This window comes from Ranitomeya variabilis, chromosome 1 (genome assembly GCF_051348905.1).
Source record: "Ranitomeya variabilis isolate aRanVar5 chromosome 1, aRanVar5.hap1, whole genome shotgun sequence".
In the NCBI taxonomy this organism is placed as follows: domain Eukaryota; kingdom Metazoa; phylum Chordata; class Amphibia; order Anura; family Dendrobatidae; genus Ranitomeya; species Ranitomeya variabilis.
Window position 1 is genome coordinate 1,150,223,058 of NC_135232.1, and position 21,060 is coordinate 1,150,244,117.

The 21,060-nt window shown below is 47.2% G+C and overlaps 1 protein-coding gene across 1 annotated transcript in view; it reads left to right on the forward strand.

The window, feature by feature from the left end:
* Positions 1-789: 789 nt before the first annotated feature.
* Positions 790-21,060, forward strand: part of LOC143793154 (shootin-1-like) — an 81,347-nt gene continuing 61,076 nt past the window's right edge. The window contains exons 1-2 of the mRNA XM_077279849.1: positions 790-929; positions 4,072-4,115. Of these exons, the coding sequence (XP_077135964.1) occupies positions 857-929; positions 4,072-4,115 (117 nt within the window). The 5' untranslated portion in view covers positions 790-856. The remainder of the gene's footprint in view (positions 930-4,071; positions 4,116-21,060) is intronic.

Sequence of the window (21,060 nt, forward strand, 5' to 3'; positions counted from 1 at the left end):
GTCCAGGGGAGGGAAGGGAGATGAGAGCGGCAGATAATCACCACCAAAACGAAGAATTAGGGCCTAAGAATGTCCAAAGTCAAGAAGAGTCTTACTTGGGGGGAGTAGTTGGGGGTGTAGCTAACTTTACCTCTATATAACTAAACCCCTCCAAGTAGGACTCTTGTTGACTTTGGACTTTTTTTTTAGGTCCTAATTTTCGTTTTTCACGTGTATGATAATGAAGGTGCTGATTATTTGTGGCTCTCTTCTTCCTTCCCTCCCATGGTGTCCAAGTGGGCAAAGTATCATCTGCGTATTCTAAATGAGGGGGAAGGTGTGGAGATGAGAGCACGTGCCGATACCTCAGGACCTGAACATGTCACCCCGACACAGTCTGCTCCATCTGAGGGTCTGCCCGAAAATTATGCCCGAAGAGCGCAGATTAGCTCTGGTGGCACCATTATAGTCTATGGCCTTGTCGTCCCGAATCCCACAAGCCCCGACGGGACCAATGGGTGCCAGAACTCAATGTGAAAGCATTGATTTTTTTTTTAAGTGATTTCTTTTTACAGATTATTTAGCAAAAAAACCCTACAAAAAATAAACCCTTAAGAAAATGTAAAGAAGCAGCTAGAAAGAACATGTAAGATCCCTCGTCCATTCATACATTACATATTAAAGGCGCAGTATAGGGAGATGGGAACCATAAAGCTCAGCTATGGGGAAGTGGCCGACTCCAGGCCCTGCCCGGCCGCCGTGTCCACATTAGGAGAAGTGACGAAGGCGCTGAACCTGCAGGATCTGGGAGTGGAGTTTCAATTCTCTAATAATAGACAAATAAAGCCGAGAGAAGTTCCTGGTTTTACTACAGAAGATGATGGCGGAGGCTGCACGGGAGGCTGACCTTAATATCTCCTGTATAGAAGAGGAGCTCCGCCAGCTCGCAGGTGGGATTCGGGTTATCGGGGGTCACATGCTGCAGACACCGTCATGTACACAGTGTCAGATAGAGATGAATGATTACGCACATATGTATAGTAGGGAGCATAGTGGTGTACACAGTAACGCACGTGCACAAGGAGCGATCTGCAGGAGGACCTATATCTAATGTACAGGTGAAACCAGAAGTTTCCATCCACAACGTATAAAGACACATCTGCAGGTTTATATCAATATCTGACATGAAATCAGAGTAAACCTTCTCGTTTTAGGTCAGTTAGGATTGTTATTAATATTTGCCAAATGTCGGAATAATGAGAGACAGAGAATGTTTTACCTTCAGTGTATGGAAACTTCTGCTTTCCACTGTACATTATATGGACAAACTACTTCATATTAAACTTCCAGAAGCTTTTCTGGCCTCCCGTTCTGAATCCATAGACATTGATATGGAGCTGACACATCCTTCTTGGAGTATACAACAGCTGCAGGCTTATGTTTTGCAGGGAATATCTTCTGCAGGCAGCAGATGGCGCCATGTTCTACACTCTATATTGTTATCTCTCTGTTTTGTCTTGTTGTGATGATGCAGAAAACAGTTCATTCTCCTACAAAATACTTTTCCCCATATTAATGTCTATGGATGTAGATGAGGACAGAGAAGCTCCCGGAGGTGGATGTGGGGGGCACATACTTTACTCTATATTAACCCCTGCATGACCTTGGGATTTTCTATTTTTCCGTATTCGTTTTTCGCTCCCCTCCTTCCCAGAGCCATAACTTTTTTATTTTTCTGTCAATATGGCCATGTGAGGGCTTATTTTTTGCAGGACAAGCTGCACTGTTGAATGACACCATTGGTTTTAGCATGTCGTGTACTAGAAAACGGGAAAAAAATTTCAAATGCGGTAAGATTTCAAAAAAAGTGCAATCTCACACTTGTTTTTTGTTTGGCTTTTTTACTAGGTTCACTAAATGCTCAATCTGACCTGATATTATGATTCTCCTGGTCATTACGAGTTCATAGACACCTAACATGGCTATGTTCTCTTTTATCTAAGAGGTGAAAAAAAATTCCAAACTTTGCTACAAAAAAAAAGAAATTGCGCCATTTTCCGATACTCGTAGCGTCTCCATTTTTCATGATCTGGGGTCGGGTCAGGGCTTATTTTTTGTGTGCTGAGCTGGCATTTTTAATGATAGCATTTTGGTGCAGATACGTTCTTTTGATCGCCCGTTATTGCATTTTAATGCAATGTCACGGCAACCAAAAAAACGTAATTCTTGCGTTTCGAATTTTTTTCTCGCTACACCGCTTAGCGATCAGGTTAATGCTTTTTTTATTGCTAGATTGGGTGATTCTGAACGTGGCGATACCAAATATGTGTAGGTTTGATTTTTTTTTTTTAGATTTATTTTGAATGGGGCGAAAGGGGGTGATTTAAACTTTTATATATTTTTTTTTTTTTCCCTTTTTTTAACTTTTTTTTTTAACTTTTGCCATGCTTCAATAGCCTCCATGGGAGACTAGAAGCTGGCACCACTCGATCGGCTCTGCTACATAGTAGCGATCATCAGATCGCTGCTATGTAGCTGAATTGCAGGCGTGCTATGAGCGCCGTCCACAGGGTGGCGCTCACAGCTGCCGGGATCAGTAACCATAGAGGTCTCAAGGACCTCTATGGTTACCATTCAGAAGCATCGTCGACCTCCGTTCATGTGACGGGGGTCGGCTATGCGATCATTTCCAGCCGGATGGCCAGTTAAATGCCGCTGTCAGCGTTTGACAGCGGCATTTAACTAGTTGATAGCGGCGGTGAATCGCCGGAGCCCTGCATCAAAGCGCGGTATCTGACCTCGGACGTACTATCCCGTCCGAGGTCAGAAAGGGGTTAATGTCTATGGATGTAGATGAGGACAGAGAAGCCCCCGGAGGTGGATGTGGGGGGCACATACTTTCTCCATATTAATGTCTATGTATGAAGATGAGGACAGAGAAGCCCCCGGAGGTGGATGTGGGGGGCACATACTTTCTCCATATTAATGTCTATGGATGTAGATGAGGACAGAGAAGCCCCCGGAGGTGGATATGGGGGGCACAAACTTTCCTCCATATTAATGTCTATGGATGAAGATGAGGACAGAGAAGCCCCGGAGGTGGATGTGGGGGGCACAAACTTTCTCCATATTAATGTCTATGGATGTAGATGAGGACAGAGAAGCCCCCGGAGGTGGATGTGGGGGGCACATACTTTCTCCATATTAATGTCTATGGATGTAGATGAGGACAGAGAAGCCCCCGGAGGTGGATATGGGGGGCACAAACTTTCCTCCATATTAATGTCTATGGATGAAGATGAGGACAGAGAAGCCTCCGGAGGTGGATGTGGGGGGCACATACTTTCTCCATATTAATGTCTATGGATGTAGATGAGGACAGAGAAGCCCCCGGAGGTGGATGTGGGGGGCACATACTTTCTCCATATTAATGTCTATGGATGAAGATGAGGACAGAGAAGCCCCCGGAGGAGGATGTGGGGGGCACAAACTTTCTCCATATTAATGTCTATGGATGTAGATGAGGACAGAGAAGCCCCCGGAGGTGGATGTGGGGGGCACATACTTTCTCCATATTAATGTCTATGGATGAAGATGAGGACAGTGAAGCCCCCGGAGGTGGATGTGGGGGGCACATACTTTCTCCATATTAATGTCTATGGATGTAGATGAGGACAGAGAAGCCCCCGGAGGTGGATGTGGGGGGCACAAACTTTCCTCCATATTAATGTCTATGGATGAAGATGAGGACAGAGAAGCCCCCGGAGGTGGATGTGGGGGGCACAAACTTTCCTCCATATTAATGTCTATGGATGTAGATGAGGACAGAGAAGCCCCCGGAGGTGGATGTGGGGGGCACAAACTTTCCTCCATATTAATGTCTATGGATGTAGATGAGGACAGTGAAGCCCCTGGAGGTGGATGTGGGGGGCACATACTTTCTCCATATTAATGTCTATGGATGAAGATGAGGACAGAGAAGCCCCTCGGAGGTGGATGAGGGGGGCACATACTTTCCTCCATATTAATGGAGCGGCTCCTGGAAGTGGGTTTCACACTTCCCGACTGGTAATTGTTGCTCTTTGCCCCCAGATCTCCAGTTATCCAGCAGTTCCGAGTCGGACATCATCAGTGAGGTAATGTAGTGAATGTAAGGCCCCACCACCACTACCAGTCGTCTCCCGTCCTACACCCTAAAGATATCATGTGTGTCTATGTAATAACGTGCAGGTACTGAGTATGTCACCACGGAACAGGCAGACCAACAGTTGAGGGGTTTAATAACAGGAATTAGGTTCTCCTCGCAGGGAGGAAGCAATGGAAAATAACGAGCAATAAAACAATGCAAGAATACGGGAGTTAAACAATAAAACAGAATTAAGCAGGATTTCTTGAGAGAAGAACACTTATCAGTCTCATGAGGACTTGCTTGGAGGGTCGTCTTCTCCAACGTAGGCGCCGGGAATCAGTGGCACTTGTCTTCCCTCTGTGGTCCGTGAGCAGAGTAGTCTCTGAGAGCCTGCTGCCTGGGGTTTCGGGAGTTAATGTGGTATGCACAGGCTCTGAGTCTTTAACTTTTATAGCACAGCCAGAAAATCAGGGCTCCGCACGGTTGTCTCTGTACCAGGAAAACAAGGGGCTCTGCACTGTTAAGTCTCTGTACCAGGAGTCAGGGGCCAGGGTGTAGTAGTCTCTCAACAGGTCTCAAAGCGCCCCCCTAAAGTCACAGCAGAGTCCGCTTTAAGTACTCACTGGATGCAGTCTTTCTGGGCAGTCTCTACAAGATGCAGTCTTTCTGGGCAGTCTCTTTCTCTCTCTCTTCTGGAGCGCAGCTGCACCCGGCTCTGCACGCTGCTCTGCAAGCTGCTCTCTCTCCTGCAAGCGTCCCTTTCCCGCTCTCTGGCTGCTTCCCTCCTGTCCCAGTCTACAAGTCTCTCCCCTAGGGAACGTGCGGCACAGCTCAAAGGTTCCGGGTACAGAGCCGAGAAGGTAACCGCCCCCAGACTCTTCTGGTGCTTTTAACTCCTTACATCTACACATAAGAGAATTAATGCTATAAAGACTAAAATGCTTCTTACATTGATGTTTGACCCAACGAGCACAATATGGTAGTGCCAGAAACTGACTGTTATGGCGTCATTATTGCTGTTGGGTAGAGAACAAATTATGGCGAGTAGATCCATTGTACCACCTCAGGGAAGACAGAAAAGGAAGCGTGTACACAGCTGATGTGCAGCGTGGCGCAAGGCGGCGGCTGCGGGTGAGACTTGGTCTTCTCCTGTCATGGCGCTCTACATGAAAGCGTGGGTCCTGGCTGTTAGAGTCGTGTGGGCCTTATGCCCATGCAGGCCACCTTTAGTCGATGGTGTTGGCTGGCTAAGACCACGAATTCCACAGATTAATAAAGTAGATTCCGCTCATACATGGGGACGTTACTGAACTTGATAAGGGTCATGCACCATGGAGCGGCTGCACAGACTTATGGACATTTCCTTCACAGTAAGACGCCTTTTCAGTCCACCCTTACTACTCCAGGGCTCTGCAGCTTATCTCTTTCATCTCTACATTGCCACAACACAGCCTGTAGGCCACAGTCCTGATCAGCAAGTTTCTCTCCACGCGCTCAGCGGTTCCGCGTCCTATCACTATGGATGCCCTGGATCTACCGCTCGGGATCTCCACAAGTCCCATCCTCTCAGTCCTCTTTAGGTCTGTTACCTTCGGCACAAGCAAGCTCTCAGGTTTCTTGTTACTCAATGTCTTACCCGATAACGTCTGCTGGAAGGTCTCTCGGTCTCGTCTGTAACACTTTAGGATCTCTCTATTCCTTGCTCCAGTCTCTTCTAGCTTCACCCCTTGTCAGCAATGCACGTTTGTTACTCTCCAAACTCTATCTCCTATCTTACTATCAGTAAATGGTCTGGGTTCCCTTGAACTGACTTCTCTCACTGTCGGCTAGTCCCAACCTTTAACTCTCACTTACGCTGCTGTCTGTTGCTGGGCAGACCTTCCCTACAAAACACTATTTTACAGTCAGTTATCGTCATCCTATACTATACCTTACACTCTCTATCTTGTACACTATATATCACTCTAATTTCACTACCTATGTCTTATTCAGTACACAAACAGCACTATGCATTACATTACTTAGATTACACCATACCTTCCCTATAATACTGCTACACACTATGTCATAATACATCACACCAGAACATATCACATGGCACAACACTATTCACATAACACGACTGCTGTCTTCAAGGGTAGGAGCCCCTTTCAGAGGGACAGTGGAAGGTGGGGTCATCTGGAGATCTCATCAGTATGAGGGGGGTGGCATTATATAGGAGGACTGATGACCTCAGAATGAAGAGGTGGCATTATATAGGAGGGCTGATGATGACCTCAGTATGAGGAGACATTATATAGAAGGGCTGATGACCTCAGAATGAAGAGGTGGCATTATATAGGAGGGCTGATGACCTCAGAATGAAGAGGTGGCATTATATAGGAGGGCTGATGACCTAAGCATGAGGAGGTGACATTATATAGGAGAACTGATGATGACCTCAGTATGAGGTGACATTATATAGAAGGGCTGATGACCTCAGTATGAGGAGGTGGCATTATATAGGAGGACTGATGACCTCAGTATGAGGAGGTGGCATTATATAGGAGGACTGATGACCTCAGTATGAGGAGGTGGCATTATATAGGAGGACTGATGATGACCTCAGTATGAGGAGGCGGCATTATATAGGAGGACTGATGATGACCTCAGTATGAGGTGGTGGCATTATATAGGACTGATGACCTCAGTATGAGGAGGCGGCATTATATAGGAGGACTGATGATGACCTCAGTATGAGGTGGTGGCATTATATAGGAGGGCTGATGACCTCAGTATGAGGAGGTGGCATTATATAGGAGGACTGATGATGACCTCAGTATGAGGAGGTGGCATTATATAGGAGGACTGATGACCTCAGTATGAGGAGGTGGCATTATATAGGAGGACTGATGACCTCAGTATGAGGAGGTGGCATTATATAGGAGGACTGATGACCTCAGTATGAGGAGGTGGCATTATATAGGAGGACTGATGATGACCTCAGTATGAGGAGGCGGCATTATATAGGAGGACTGATGATGACCTCAGTATGAGGTGGTGGCATTATATAGGACTGATGACCTCAGTATGAGGAGGCGGCATTATATAGGAGGACTGATGATGACCTCAGTATGAGGTGGTGGCATTATATAGGAGGGCTGATGACCTCAGTATGAGGAGGTGGCATTATATAGGAGGACTGATGATGACCTCAGTATGAGGAGGTGGCATTATATAGGAGGACTGATGACCTCAGTATGAGGAGGTGGCATTATATAGGAGGACTGATGATGACCTCAGTATGAGGAGGTGGCATTATATAGGAGGACTGATGATGACCTCAGTATGAGGAGGTGGCATTATATAGGAGGACTGATGATGACCTCAGTATGAGGAGGTGGCATTATATAGGAGGACTGATGATGACCTCAGTATGAGGAGGTGGCATTATATAGAAGGGCTGATGATGACCTCAGTATGAGGAAGCTGCATTATATAGGAGGACTGATGATGACCTCAGTATGAGGTGGTGGCATTATATAGGAGGACTGATGACCTCAGTATGAGGAGGTGACATTATATAGGAGGGCTGATGACCTCAGTATGAGGTGACATTATATAGGAGGACTGATGACCTCAGTATGAGGAGGAGGCATTATATAGGAGGACTGTTGACCTCAGTATGAGGAGGTGGCATTATATAGGAGGGCTGATGACCTCAGTATGAAGAGTTGGCATTATATAGGAGGGCTGATGACCTCAGTATGAGGAGGTGGCATTATATAGGAGGGCTGATGACCTCAGTATGAGGAGGTGGCATTATATAGGAGGGCTGATGACCTCAGTATGAGGAGGTGGCATTATATAGGAGGGCTGATGACCTCAGTATGAGGAGGTGACATTATATAGGAGGACTGATGACCTCAGTATGAGGTGACATTATATAGGAGGATGTTGTGGATTCTGTTTGTGGGCTCCCTCTGGTGGTTACTGCTGGTACTGGGTGACTTTGGTGGGTTGCAGCCTTTGGTTTCCACCTGTCCATCAGAGGCTGGGTGGTTCCTATTTTACCTGGCCTTTCTGTCATTCCCTTGCCGGCTATCAATGTATTCAGATGTGCTCTGTTTAGTTCCTGCCTACCTGCTCCCAGATCTTTCAGGATAAGCTAAGTGCTGATTTTCAGTTGTTTGGTTTTTTTAGTCCAGCTTGCTTATTATGTCTCTATGCTAGCTGGTAGCTCTAGTGGACTGAGGTTCTCCCCATGTGCCATGAGTTGGCACATGGGTTCTTGTAATCTCAGGATGGTTTTTTTGATTAGGGTTTTTTGCTGACCGCTCAGACCCCTTTTGTATCGTTCTGCTTTCTAGTTTACAGCGGGCCTCAATTTGCTAAACCTATATATATCATCTCTATGTGTGTGCCTTCCTCTCATTTCACCGTCAATACATGTGGGGGGCAACTATACCTTTTGGGGTTCATTCCTCTGGAGGCAAGTGAGGTCTTTATTTTCTCTGCAGTACTAGTTAGCTCTTAGGCTGGTGCGTGGCGTCTAGAACCAACGTAGGCACGCTCCCTGGCTATCTCTAGTTGCGTTTGTCAGGCGTAGGGCAGCGGTCAGCCCAGGTTCCATCACCCTAGAGCTCCTCCGTTATTTATTTGCACCTTGCTTGTCCTGTGCTATCCCTAGCCATTGGGATTCATGACAGTATAGCCGGCCCACAAAGTGTTAATTGTTTGGGCTGAAGCAGGAGAAAAAGAAGTGTTTAAGGGAAAATTTTTTATTTTTTTTTTCCCTTCAGAGTTTTGCTGCCTAGCCCTTAATTGCTGTCTAGCTGCTTCTTACCTCCTCTTAACCCTTGAATGGCTCCGATCTTAGCTGTTTAACATGGATGTCCAGAGTTTGGCTTCCAGCATGAGTAATCTCGCGGCAAAAGTTCAAAATATACAGAATTTTGTTGTTCACACTCCCATGTCTGAACCTAGAATTCCTATTCCAGAGTTCTTTTCTGGAGATAGATCTACCTTCCTGAATTTCAGGAACAATTGTAAATTGTTTCTTTCTTTAAAAACTCGCTCCTCTGGAGACCCTGCTCAACAGGTCAGGATTGTAATATCTTTCCTGCGGGGCGACCCTCAGAATTGGGCATTTGCATTGGCACCAGGGGATCCTGCATTGCTCAGTGTGGATGCGTTTTTTCTGGCATTGGGATTGCTCTATGAGGAACCTAACCTGGAGATTCAGGCTGAAAAGGCTTTGTTAGCCCTCTCTCAGGGGCATGATGAAGCGGAAATATATTGTCAAAAATTTCGGAAATGGTCGGTGCTTACTCAGTGGAATGAGTGCGCCCTGGCTGCAAACTTCAGAAATGGTCTTTCTGAGGCCATTAAGGATATTATGGTGGGGTTCCCTACGCCTACAGGTCTGAATGAGTCTATGGCTATGGCCATTCAGATTGATCGGCGTTTACGGGAGCGCAAACCCGTGCACCAGTTGGCGGTGTCTTCTGAACAGGCACCTGAGACTATGCAATGTGATAGAATTCAGTCCAGAAGTGAACGGCAAAATTATAGGCGGAAAAATGGATTGTGTTTTTATTGTGGTGATTCAGCTCATGTTATATCAGCATGCTCTAAACGCACAAAAAGGGTTGATAAATCTTTTGCCATTGGTACTCTGCAGCCTAAGTTCATTTTGTCTGTGACTCTGATTTTTTCACTGTCTTCCATTTCCGTCGATGCCTATGTGGATTCAGGCGCTGCCCTGAGTCTTATGGATTGGTCATTTGCTAAACGCTGCGGTTTTAGTCTGGAGCCTCTGGAAGTTCCTATTCCTCTGAAGGGAATTGACTCTACACCATTGGCTATGAATAAACCGCAGTATTGGACACAAGTGACCATGCGCATGACTCCCGTTCATCAGGAGGTGATTCGCTTCCTTGTACTGTATAATTTACATGATGTAGTAGTGCTTGGTCTGCCATGGTTACAAACTCATAATCCTGTCCTGGACTGGAAAACAATGTCTGTGGTAAGCTGGGGATGTCAGGGGGTTCATGATGATGCACCTCCGATTTCAATCGCTTCATCTACTCCTTCTGAGATCCCTGCGTTTTTGTCTGACTATAGGGATGTTTTTGAGGAGCCTAAGCTCAATTCGCTCCCTCCTCATAGAGATTGTGACTGTGCTATAGAATTGATTCCTGGCAGTAAGTTCCCTAAGGGTCGTTTATTTAATCTGTCACTGCCAGAGCATACTGCTATGCGGAATTATATTAAGGAGTCCTTGGAAAAGGGACATATTCGTCCATCTTCGTCCCCTCTGGGAGCAGGTTTTTTTTTCGTGGAAAAAAAAGATGGTTCCCTGAGGCCTTGTATAGATTATCGCCTTCTGAATAAGATTACAGTCAAATATCAGTATCCATTGCCATTATTGACTGATTTGTTTGCTCGCATTAAGGGGGCTAGGTGGTTCACTAAGATAGATCTTCGCGGTGCGTATAATCTGGTGCGGATAAAACAGGGTGATGAGTGGAAAACCGCATTTAATACGCCTGAGGGCCATTTTGAGTATTTGGTAATGCCTTTTGGGCTCTCCAATGCTCCGTCAGTCTTTCAGTCCTTTATGCACAATATTTTCCGTGAATATCTGGATAAGTTTATGATTGTGTATTTGGATGATATTTTGGTGTTTTCTGATGACTGGGAGTCTCATGTTCTACAGGTCAGGAAGGTGTTTCAGGTTCTGAGGGCCAATTCTCTGTTTGTGAAGGGCTCAAAGTGTCTCTTCGGAGTCCAGAAGATTTCTTTTTTGGGGTACATTTTTTCTCCTTCTACTATTGAGATGGATCCCGTCAAGGTTCAGGCGATTTGTGACTGGACACAACCTACATCTGTTAAGAGCCTTCAGAAGTTCTTGGGGTTTGCTAATTTTTATCGTCGGTTCATTGCTAATTTTTCCAGTATTGTTAAACCTTTGACTGATTTGACTAAAAAGGGTGCTGATGTTGCTGATTGGTCTCCTGCGGCCGTGGAGGCCTTTCAGGAACTTAAGCGCCGGTTTTCTTCTGCTCCTGTGTTGTGTCAACCAGATGTTTCACTTCCTTTTCAGGTTGAGGTTGATGCTTCCGAGATTGGAGCGGGGGCGGTTTTGTCACAGAGAAGTTCTAATGGCTCGGTGATGAAGCCATGTGCATTCTTCTCTAGAAAATTCTCGCCCGCCGAGCGCAATTATGATGTGGGTAATCGGGAGCTTTTGGCCATGAAGTGGGCATTTGAGGAGTGGCGTCATTGGCTTGAGGGTGCTCAACATCGTGTGGTGGTCTTGACTGATCACAAGAATCTCATTTACCTTGAGTCTGCCAGGCGTCTGAATCCTAGACAGGCTCGTTGGTCGTTGTTTTTTTCTCGTTTCAATTTCGTGGTTTCATACCTGCCAGGTTCAAAGAATGTGAAGGCAGATGCTCTTTCCAGGAGTTTTGTGCCTGACTCTCCTGGAGACTCTGGGCCTACTGGTATCCTTAGGGATGGGGTAATATTGTCCGCCGTATCCCCAGACTTGCGACGTGCATTGCAGGAGTTTCAGGTGGATAAACCGGATCGTTGTCCACCAGAAAGACTGTTTGTTCCGGATGATTGGACCAATAGAGTCATCTCCGAGGTCCATTCTTCTGTGTTGGCTGGTCATCCTGGAATATTTGGTACTAGAGACCTGGTGGCCAGGTCTTTTTGGTGGCCTTCCTTGTCTAGGGATGTGCGTACCTTTGTGCAGTGTTGTGAAGTGTGTGCTCGAGCTAAGCCTTGCTGTTCTCGGGCCAGTGGGTTGTTGTTATCCTTGCCCATCCCGAAGAGGCCTTGGACGCACATTTCCATGGATTTTATTTCTGATCTCCCGGTTTCACAGAAAATGTCCGTTATCTGGGTTGTGTGTGACCGCTTTTCTAAGATGGTTCATTTGGTGCCCTTGCCTAAGTTGCCTTCCTCCTCTGAGTTGGTCCCTTTATTTTTTCAGAACGTGGTTCGTTTGCATGGGATTCCGGAGAATATCGTTTCTGACAGGGGATCCCAATTTGTGTCTAGATTTTGGCGGACGTTTTGTGCCAAGATGGGCATTGATTTGTCTTTCTCGTCTGCATTCCATCCTCAGACGAATGGCCAGACGGAGCGAACTAATCAGACCTTGGAAACTTATTTGAGGTGTTTTGTTTCTGCTGATCAAGATGACTGGGTTGCTTTTTTGCCACTGGCCGAATTTGCTCTTAATAATCGGGCTAGTTCTGCCACGTTGGTCTCTCCTTTTTTTTGTAATTCGGGGTTTCATCCTCGTTTTTCCTCTGGTCAGGTGGAGCCTTCGGATTGTCCTGGAGTGGACGTGGTGGTGGACAGGCTACATCAGATTTGGAATCAGGTGGTGGACAATTTGAAGTTATCTCAGGAGAAGACTCAGCAGTTTGCTAATCGCCGTCGCCGCGTGGGTCCCCGACTTCTTGTTGGGGATTTGGTGTGGTTGTCTTCTCGTTTTGTCCCTATGAAGGTCTCTTCTCCTAAGTTCAAGCCTCGGTTCATCGGTCCTTATAGGATCTCGGAGATTCTTAACCCTGTATCTTTTCGTTTGGATCTCCCGGCATCGTTTGCTATTCATAATGTGTTCCATCAGTCGTTGTTGCGGAGGTATGAGGTGCCCGTTGTTCCTTCGGTTGAGCCTCCTGCTCCGGTGCTGGTGGAGGGAGAATTGGAGTATGTTGTTGAGAAGATCTTGGATTCTCGTGTTTCCAGACGCAAACTCCAGTATTTGGTTAAGTGGAAGGGTTATGGTCAGGAGGATAATTCTTGGGTGGTCGCCTCCGATGTTCATGCGACTGATTTGGTCCGCGCCTTCCATAGAGCTCACCCTGATCGTCCTGGGGGTTCTCGTGAGGGTTCGGTGACCCCTCCTCAAGGGGGGGGTACTGTTGTGGATTCTTTTTGTGGGCTCCCTCTGGTGGTTACTGCTGGTACTGGGTGACTTTGGTGGGTTGCGGCCTTTGGTTTCCACCTGTCCATCAGAGGCTGGGTGTTTCCTATTTTACCTGGCCTTTCTGTCATTCCCTTGCCGGCTATCAATGTATTCAGATGTGCTCTGTTTAGTTCCTGCCTACCTGCTCCCAGATCTTTCAGGATAAGCTAAGTGCTGATTTTCAGTTGTTTGGTTTTTTTAGTCCAGCTTGCTTATTATGTCTCTATGCTAGCTGGTAGCTCTAGTGGACTGAGGTTCTCCCCATGTGCCATGAGTTGGCACATGGGTTCTTGTAATCTCAGGATGGTTTTTTGATTAGGGTTTTTTGCTGACCGCTCAGACCCCTTTTGTATCGTTCTGCTTTCTAGTTTACAGCGGGCCTCAATTTGCTAAACCTATATATATCATCTCTATGTGTGTGCCTTCCTCTCATTTCACCGTCAATACATGTGGGGGGCAACTATACCTTTTGGAGTTCATTCCTCTGGAGGCAAGTGAGGTCTTTATTTTCTCTGCAGTACTAGTTAGCTCTTAGGCTGGTGCGTGGCGTCTAGAACCAACGTAGGCACGCTCCCTGGCTATCTCTAGTTGCGTTTGTCAGGCGTAGGGCAGCGGTCAGCCCAGGTTCCATCACCCTAGAGCTCGTCCGTTATTTATTTGCACCTTGCTTGTCCTGTGCTATCCCTAGCCATTGGGATTCATGACAGGAGGACTGATTACCTCAGTATGAGGAGGTGACATTATATAGAAGGGCTGATGACCTCAGTATGAGGAGGTGGTGCAGCGCCCACCCACTGCCGCAGGGCCGAGGGGTACCCGGTACCGGGCCTCTGAGTCTCTGTTCTGGGATTGTCACGGTGGCTAGACCCGGTCCGTGACCCTGCTGAGGGGCGTACAATGAAGGGGGTGGATAGTGATGATGTTGTGGTGGTGCAGCGCAGGTCGGTCGCGGTAAATAACGAGGACACCAGGTTGCAGTCTCTTTACCTCTTTACTGAAGGCTTCAGGATCCTCAATCCGGAATACGGTTAACCAGGCTGCGCAAGTCCGGCCGGTCCGATGGCACCTCCAGAGTTCCCCTTGCAGGTGGAAATCTGTGCCTACCTTCTAGCGCTTGTGTGTTGTGGTCCTCCCCTGCTGTGCTTACGGGATAGTCCCCACAACTGTTGTGTCTGTTTCTCGTGTTCCCTCACAACTCGATTCTGATGTTCTTTCACGTCCCCCAGATCTTATGGTTAGGACGCACCCATATGACGAGGAGGCTCAGAGCTCTTCCGGGACTCTAGCGTCGCCCCACTCCTGTTGTTCCCCCCCTGTGTCTTCCTAGGTCAATTGGGTGAGACAGCCCGCCTATAACTGACTGTTCTGCCGTAGGTTTGAAGTTTGGCCTGGAGCTCTATACTTCCTCGGCGTTCCGGCCACCGGTTACGCGCCTCAGTAGGATGTTGCCTCGTCTTACAGCACGACTCCTACTGGTATTCTCCTTGTTGCGTTGATCTCGTTTCTCACTCAGCACAATAAATCTCGCTTCTTGTCCTTTCTTGGGGTACCGCCGCTATATCGTGCAGGAGAGGTCCCGTAACGTTCTCTCTGGTCGCTAGGCCTCTGTCAGGATCCCACCCCTGACAGGGACCCCTCTGAATCTTCCCCTACAACACCCTCTGCCACAAGGTGTTGCCTGGTTCCAACCCAGTCAGCTTTCTCATCTAACTTCCTATCCAACCCCCAGTTTTACCAGACTGTGAGGAGTGGCCTAATGCATAGTGCCCTTAGCTCCCCCTGGAGGCCAGACTGTGAAATGTATTGGTGTCTGTGATACCTGGTCAGACTAACTCCTTCAGTGCCATCAGACGTACCACAGCCCCCCTTAGCGGCGGAGCATCGGTACTGCAACGACCAGGACTCTGGGGCGCTGCAGTGGCATTATATAGGAGGGCTGATGACCTCAGTATGAGGAGGTGGCATTATATAGGAGGGCTGATGACCTCAGTATGAGGAGTTGGCATTATATAGGAGGACTGATGACCTCAGTATGAGGAGGTGGCATTATATAGGAGGGCTGATGACCTCAGTATGAGGAGGTGGCATTATATAGGAGGGCTGATGATGACCTCAGTATGAGGTGACATTATATAGAAGGGCTGATGTCCTCAGTATGAGGAGGTGGCATTATATAGGAGGACTGATGACCTCAGTATGAGGTGACATTATATAGAAGGGCTGATGACCTCAGTATGAGGAGGTGGCATTATATAGGAGGACTGATGATGACCTCAGTATGAGGAGGTGGCATTATATAGGAGGACTGATGATGACCTCAGTATGAGGAGGTGGCATTATATAGGAGGACTGATGACCTCAGTATGAGGAGGTGGCATTATATAGGAGGACTGATGACCTCAGTATGAGGAGGTGGCATTATATAGGAGGGCTGATGACCTCAGTATGAGGAGGTGATGTGAGGTGGCAAGCGCTGTAGTCGTGGCAATGGGCTGTTGAGGTCCCGCACTCTGGCACCACACAAAGGAAATATAATGTCCCATCTGTTGTATGTGAAATGTGCACAGCAGGACACTTACAGTAAGCACTGTGATTCCTTCTGGCTCCATGTTCTTGGCTTTCGATTCCGGGTTTGCACAAACAACTCCAGACTCCTTGTCCATACTTAACAGTTCAACTTGACAACAGGGTTCTTATTACAGATGCAGCACAATTCACTCGCAATGGCATTCCTAGAGCTTTCTCTGCCTTCTCTGACAACTTCCTTCCAGAAGACACTTATAACCCTGTCTTCGTCCAACAATCTCTGTCTCACCCAGCAATCTCTGCCTCTTTCCTGTCTCATCCGACAATCTCTGTCTCTCCTGGAAAGCTCTGCCTCTTCTAAGGCCGGCGTCACACTCGGCGTGAGACAATACGGTCCGTATTTTACGGCCGTAATACGGCCGTAATACGGAGATATGTTCCCAAAATAGTGATCCGTAGTCAGGGTGTGTCAGCGTATTTTGCACATGGCATCCTCCGTATGTAATCCGTATGGCATCCGTACTGCGAGATTTTCTCGCAGGCTTGCAAAACCGACATCTAATGGATTTATGTGCTCAAATGTTCGGGAAAACATATATACAGTATATATATATGTCATTGAGACACATATATATATATATAGTCTGTATTTATATTTACTACAGCGCGATATCTGTGAAAAGCCGGTAATTCAATTGCCGGCTTTTCATTTCTCCTTCACAAACCCGACAGGATATGAGACATGGTTACATACAGTAAACCATCTCATATCCCCTTTTTTTTTGCATATTCCACACTACTAATGTTAGTAGTGTGTATGTGCAAAATTTGGGCGCTGTAGCTGCTAAAATAAAGGGTTAAATGGTGGAAAAAATTGGCGTGGGCTCCCGCGCAATTTTCTCCGCCACAGTGGTAAAGCCAGTGACTGAGCGCAGATATTAATGGCCAGGAGAGGGTCCATGGTTATTGGCCCCCCCGTGGCTAAAAACATCTGCCCCCAGCCACCCCAGAAAAGGCACATCTGGAACATGCGCCTATTCTGGCACTTGGCCACTCTCTTCCCACTCCCGTGTAGCGGTGGGATATGGGGTAATGAAGGGTTAATGCCACCTTGCTATTGTAAGGTGACATTAAGCCAGATTAATAATGGAGAGGCGTCAATTATGACACCTATCCATTATTAATCCAATTGTTTGAAAGGGTTAAAAAATACACACACACATGATTTAAAAGGATTTTAATGAAATAAACACAGCGGTTGTTTTAATATTTTATTGCTCTCTCAATCCATTTGCAGACCCTCGCTTGGCAAAACAATAAACCCACAATATACATACCTTCTGCTGACCCATCACGTCCCACGAGGTAATCCATCTGAAGGGGTTAAAATAATTTACAAGCAGGAGCCCTGCAAATGCAGCTGGGCTCGTGCTTGTAATTCCCCGGTGAATGAAGGAAATGTAGGTCAATGACCTACATTTCCTTCAGTCGCGGTGATGCGCCCCCTGGTGGATGTCCTCATATGACCTGGAGCGTGGGAAAAAGTTCCCAGGCTGCAGTTCATGAGAACATCCAGCAGGGGCGCATCACCGCAACTGAAGGAAATGTAGGTCAATGACCTACATTTCCTTCATTCGCCGGGGCTTACAGGCACGAGCACAGCTGCATTTGCAGGGCTCCTGCTTGTAAATTATTTTAACCCCTTCAGATGGATTACCTCGTGGGACGTGACGGGTCAGCAGAAGGTATGTATATTGTGGGTTTATTGTTTTGCCAAGCGAGGGTCTGCAAATGGATTGAGAGAGCAATAAAATATTAAAACAACCGCTGTGTTTATTTCATTAAAATACTTTTAAATCATGTGTGTGTGTGTTTTTTAACCCTTTCAAACAATTGGATTAATAATGGATAGGTGTCATAATTGACGCCTCTCCATTATTAATCTGGCTTAATGTCACCTTACAATAGCTAGGTGGCATTAACCCTTCATTACCCCATATCCCACCGCTACACGGGAGTGGGAAGAGAGTGGCCAAGTGCCAGAATAGGCGCATCTTCCAGATGTGCCTTTTCTGGGGTGGCTGGGGGCAGATGTTTGTAGCCACGGGGGGGCCAATAACCATGGACCCTCTCCTGGCTATTAATATCTGCCCTCAGTCACTGGCTTTACCACTCTGGCGGAGAAAATTTCGCGGGAGCCCACGCCAATTTTTTCCGCCATTTAACCCTTTATTTTAGCAGCTACAGCGCTGAAATTTTGCACATACACACTACTAACATTAGTAGTGTGGAATATGCAAAAAAAATGGGGATATGAGATGGTTTACTGTATGTAAACCATGTCTCATATCCTGTCGGGTTTAGGCAGGAGAAATGAAAAGCCAGCAATTGAATTACCGACTTTTCACTAACACCGCTGCGTATTTCTCGCAAGTCACACTGCTGGTCCGTGTGGAATCCGTATTTTTCTCGCCCCCATAGACTTTCATTGGCGATTTTTTTGCGCAATACGCTGACAAACGCAGCATGCTGCGATTTTGTACCGTAGAAAGCCGTATAATACTGAACCGTAATATACGGCTGATAGGAGCAGCCCCATTGAGAATAATTGTGCCGTTTATTTTGCGAGTTTTATGAACGTATTTTCTGCGCTCTTACGTCCGTAAAACTCGCCAGTGTGACGCCGGCCTTACAATCTCTGTCCCGCGGATTCTCCTTTCCTTTCCGCGGTGTCCATGCTCTTAGTTTCACCAACTTCCTCCCATTCCCCTTGTTCAGGTTCAATAGGAAAAGATAAAAGGCGTGCTCAGCTCTGCCTAGTTCTGACCGTAGACCCCGGATCCTCCTTGGAAAAATTATCACATAAGATTGTGACCACTTGCACGCTGCTCAGCCTGGGGTCCCTTCTTGCCTCAGCAGCTTCACCTTCACGGCTCTGTCTGCTCTCACTCACTGCTACATCACTTCTGTCTTCTAATCAGGAAGTCTCCTCACTATCCCTCACTACACTGCACTACACCCATCTGTAACTCCTCCCAACCTGGAAAACCCCTTATGCTAACTACGCTTGTGTTCGTTGGCACTCTCATTCCCTATCTCTAGTGTGCCCACTATTGTATTCCCAAAATTATCCTATTCTACTGCTACCCTTCTATTCTATCTTCTATATCTATCCCTAACCCTATGCCAAGTAAATGTAAAGTACATCCCAATACAATAACATCAAACAATGATAAGAATGTACGTACACGTTACAATAACAGTGAATGAATACATTAACATTTATAAAATATATGGAACCGCACAATTTAATATGACCACTCTTTAAAGAGGGGGAGGCATATGATGGCCTAGGTCACCAATTTACACTCCTCCCTCCTAAAATCTGGTCGTCCCCGACCATAGCAACACCTGTAAAACACCAAATTTTTTATTTAAAATATTTACAAAGTTAATACACTCTTGGTCCAGTGCTTCCTGTTAGTCAACTTTGACCTCGTTTCCACTAAACTGGAACCCTGGAACATAGAGTTCAAGTTCCTTAAACATGGGTCCGACTGACCCAGGTCTTCTTGCTCCTGGGACCCGAACACACACCGTGCTCATGTACAATACTCCAGGCCTGCTGGTCCCTTCCTGCTCCGGGTGTCCAAACACAGGAAATCAATATAAACGAACACAATGGCCCAGTGGTCAACTCACCACCGCTCCAACAGTCCATGTAGTCCTGACCTGGCTCGCTCCTCGGGCCCTCCTGTTCAGATTTCCCCCTCCCTCCTTTAACAGAATACGGTCAAAACAAGTAGGCTGCTCTTATACTCCCGGAGGGCAGTTCAGGATTAAAATAACAAAAGTTCAGATTTAAAACAGCACAGGACTTAGAGCAGCTGCACACAGTGCATTCTTGTTACAAAAGGTGATTAACCATTTCAGGGTTTAAGTCCCGTAATCCAGCAGGGGATGCGCAACCACGCGCAAAGAAACTTAGAGGAGGGGAAAGCAAAGTCACTTAACTGCGACCTTGCTGGTCAGTACCGACACCTAGGCCCGGGGTCGCTCAGGGCTCCTTGCCCTTCCGGAGACGTGGAACAGTCTCTCATCATTTTTTTCTGGGAGCAACTAGCACAATCTTTCACTTAAATGGGTCGCCTTTACTCCACTGTCCTTGCAACCAGAATAATGGGCCGCATTCTGGGCCTGGATAATTATGAACGTGTGGCCCGGAGTCCCGCTGGAGGAAGACTACCGACTGTTGCTCCGGCTCCTTTCTTCAACAAGCGACTGGTCCGGGGACCTTAAAGCTTTCCGCTCCCATGACCTGACTGTTGCCACAATTTCCCTTAAGGGTGCAACTGCCCTCTGTCTCATTGCCAGAGCTGCGACCATTACAGGCAGCCGCTGAACATACTGTGCCTCTCAAGCCTGTCTCTCCTCAACACTGGAGACCACTTTAACAGCCACAGCATACTGCCCCCGGGGCTCCTCTTCTCTTATAACAATAATAATCTTTATATAGCGCTATCATATTCCGCAGCGCTTTACAGACGTTATCATCGCTGTCCCCGATGGGGCTCACAATCTAAATTCCCTATCAGTATGTCTTTGGAATGTGGGAGGAAACCGGAGAACCCGGAGGAAACCCACGCAAACTCTTTGCAGATGTTGTCCTTGGTGGGGTTTGAACCCTGGACTCCAGCGCTGCAAGGCTGCTGTGCTAACCACTGCACCACCGTGCTGCTTATAAAGGTCACCCGGTTCCATTCTTGCTAGGGCTCCTAATGTGCAATGGACCCAGTGTTTTCATAAATTTTGTTGCCGGTCCCGACCTCCTGGATAGACCCATATCCTCTTGTATGGTTAAAATATCTCAGCAGGCCGCGTATCATTCGGCCAGATATGGCTCCACCATCAGGGCGCCGTAGCTCCTCACGTATCCGGTGCCCCCGCCGCTTCTTCTCCTCTACTGCTCCCTTTACCCACCAAGCTTCTTTCGCTGTGAGGGCCCGGGGTTCATCTGGGTAGTCACCTTGAGGAGATGCAGAGACTGACGAAGGTGCCTGAACAGGAGTAGGTATGGGGGCACCAGTCACCAGGGGACATGGCCTAGGCTCAGGCCATAGCTCCAGCCAAGCTGGTCTTCGCACCCTTTTCTGTTTAAGATTACCACGATGGGCGGCACCCCTCCCACCTTTCGCGCCATCATCCTCCATCTTTAAGTCTCTAACAGTCATCATCTTTGCCATTTTCGGGGCTCCTCCACTCTTTTCACATGAGGAATCGCAATCTTGCCGAATATGCCAATTTTGTGAGGTGGCCAGGGCAGTAGTCATGGCGAGGGGCTGTTGCGGTCCACACCCTGGCACCACACAAAGGAAATATAATGTCCCATCTGTTGTATGTGAAATGTGCGCAGCAGGACACTTACAGTAAACACCGTTGTGATGGTGTGTTA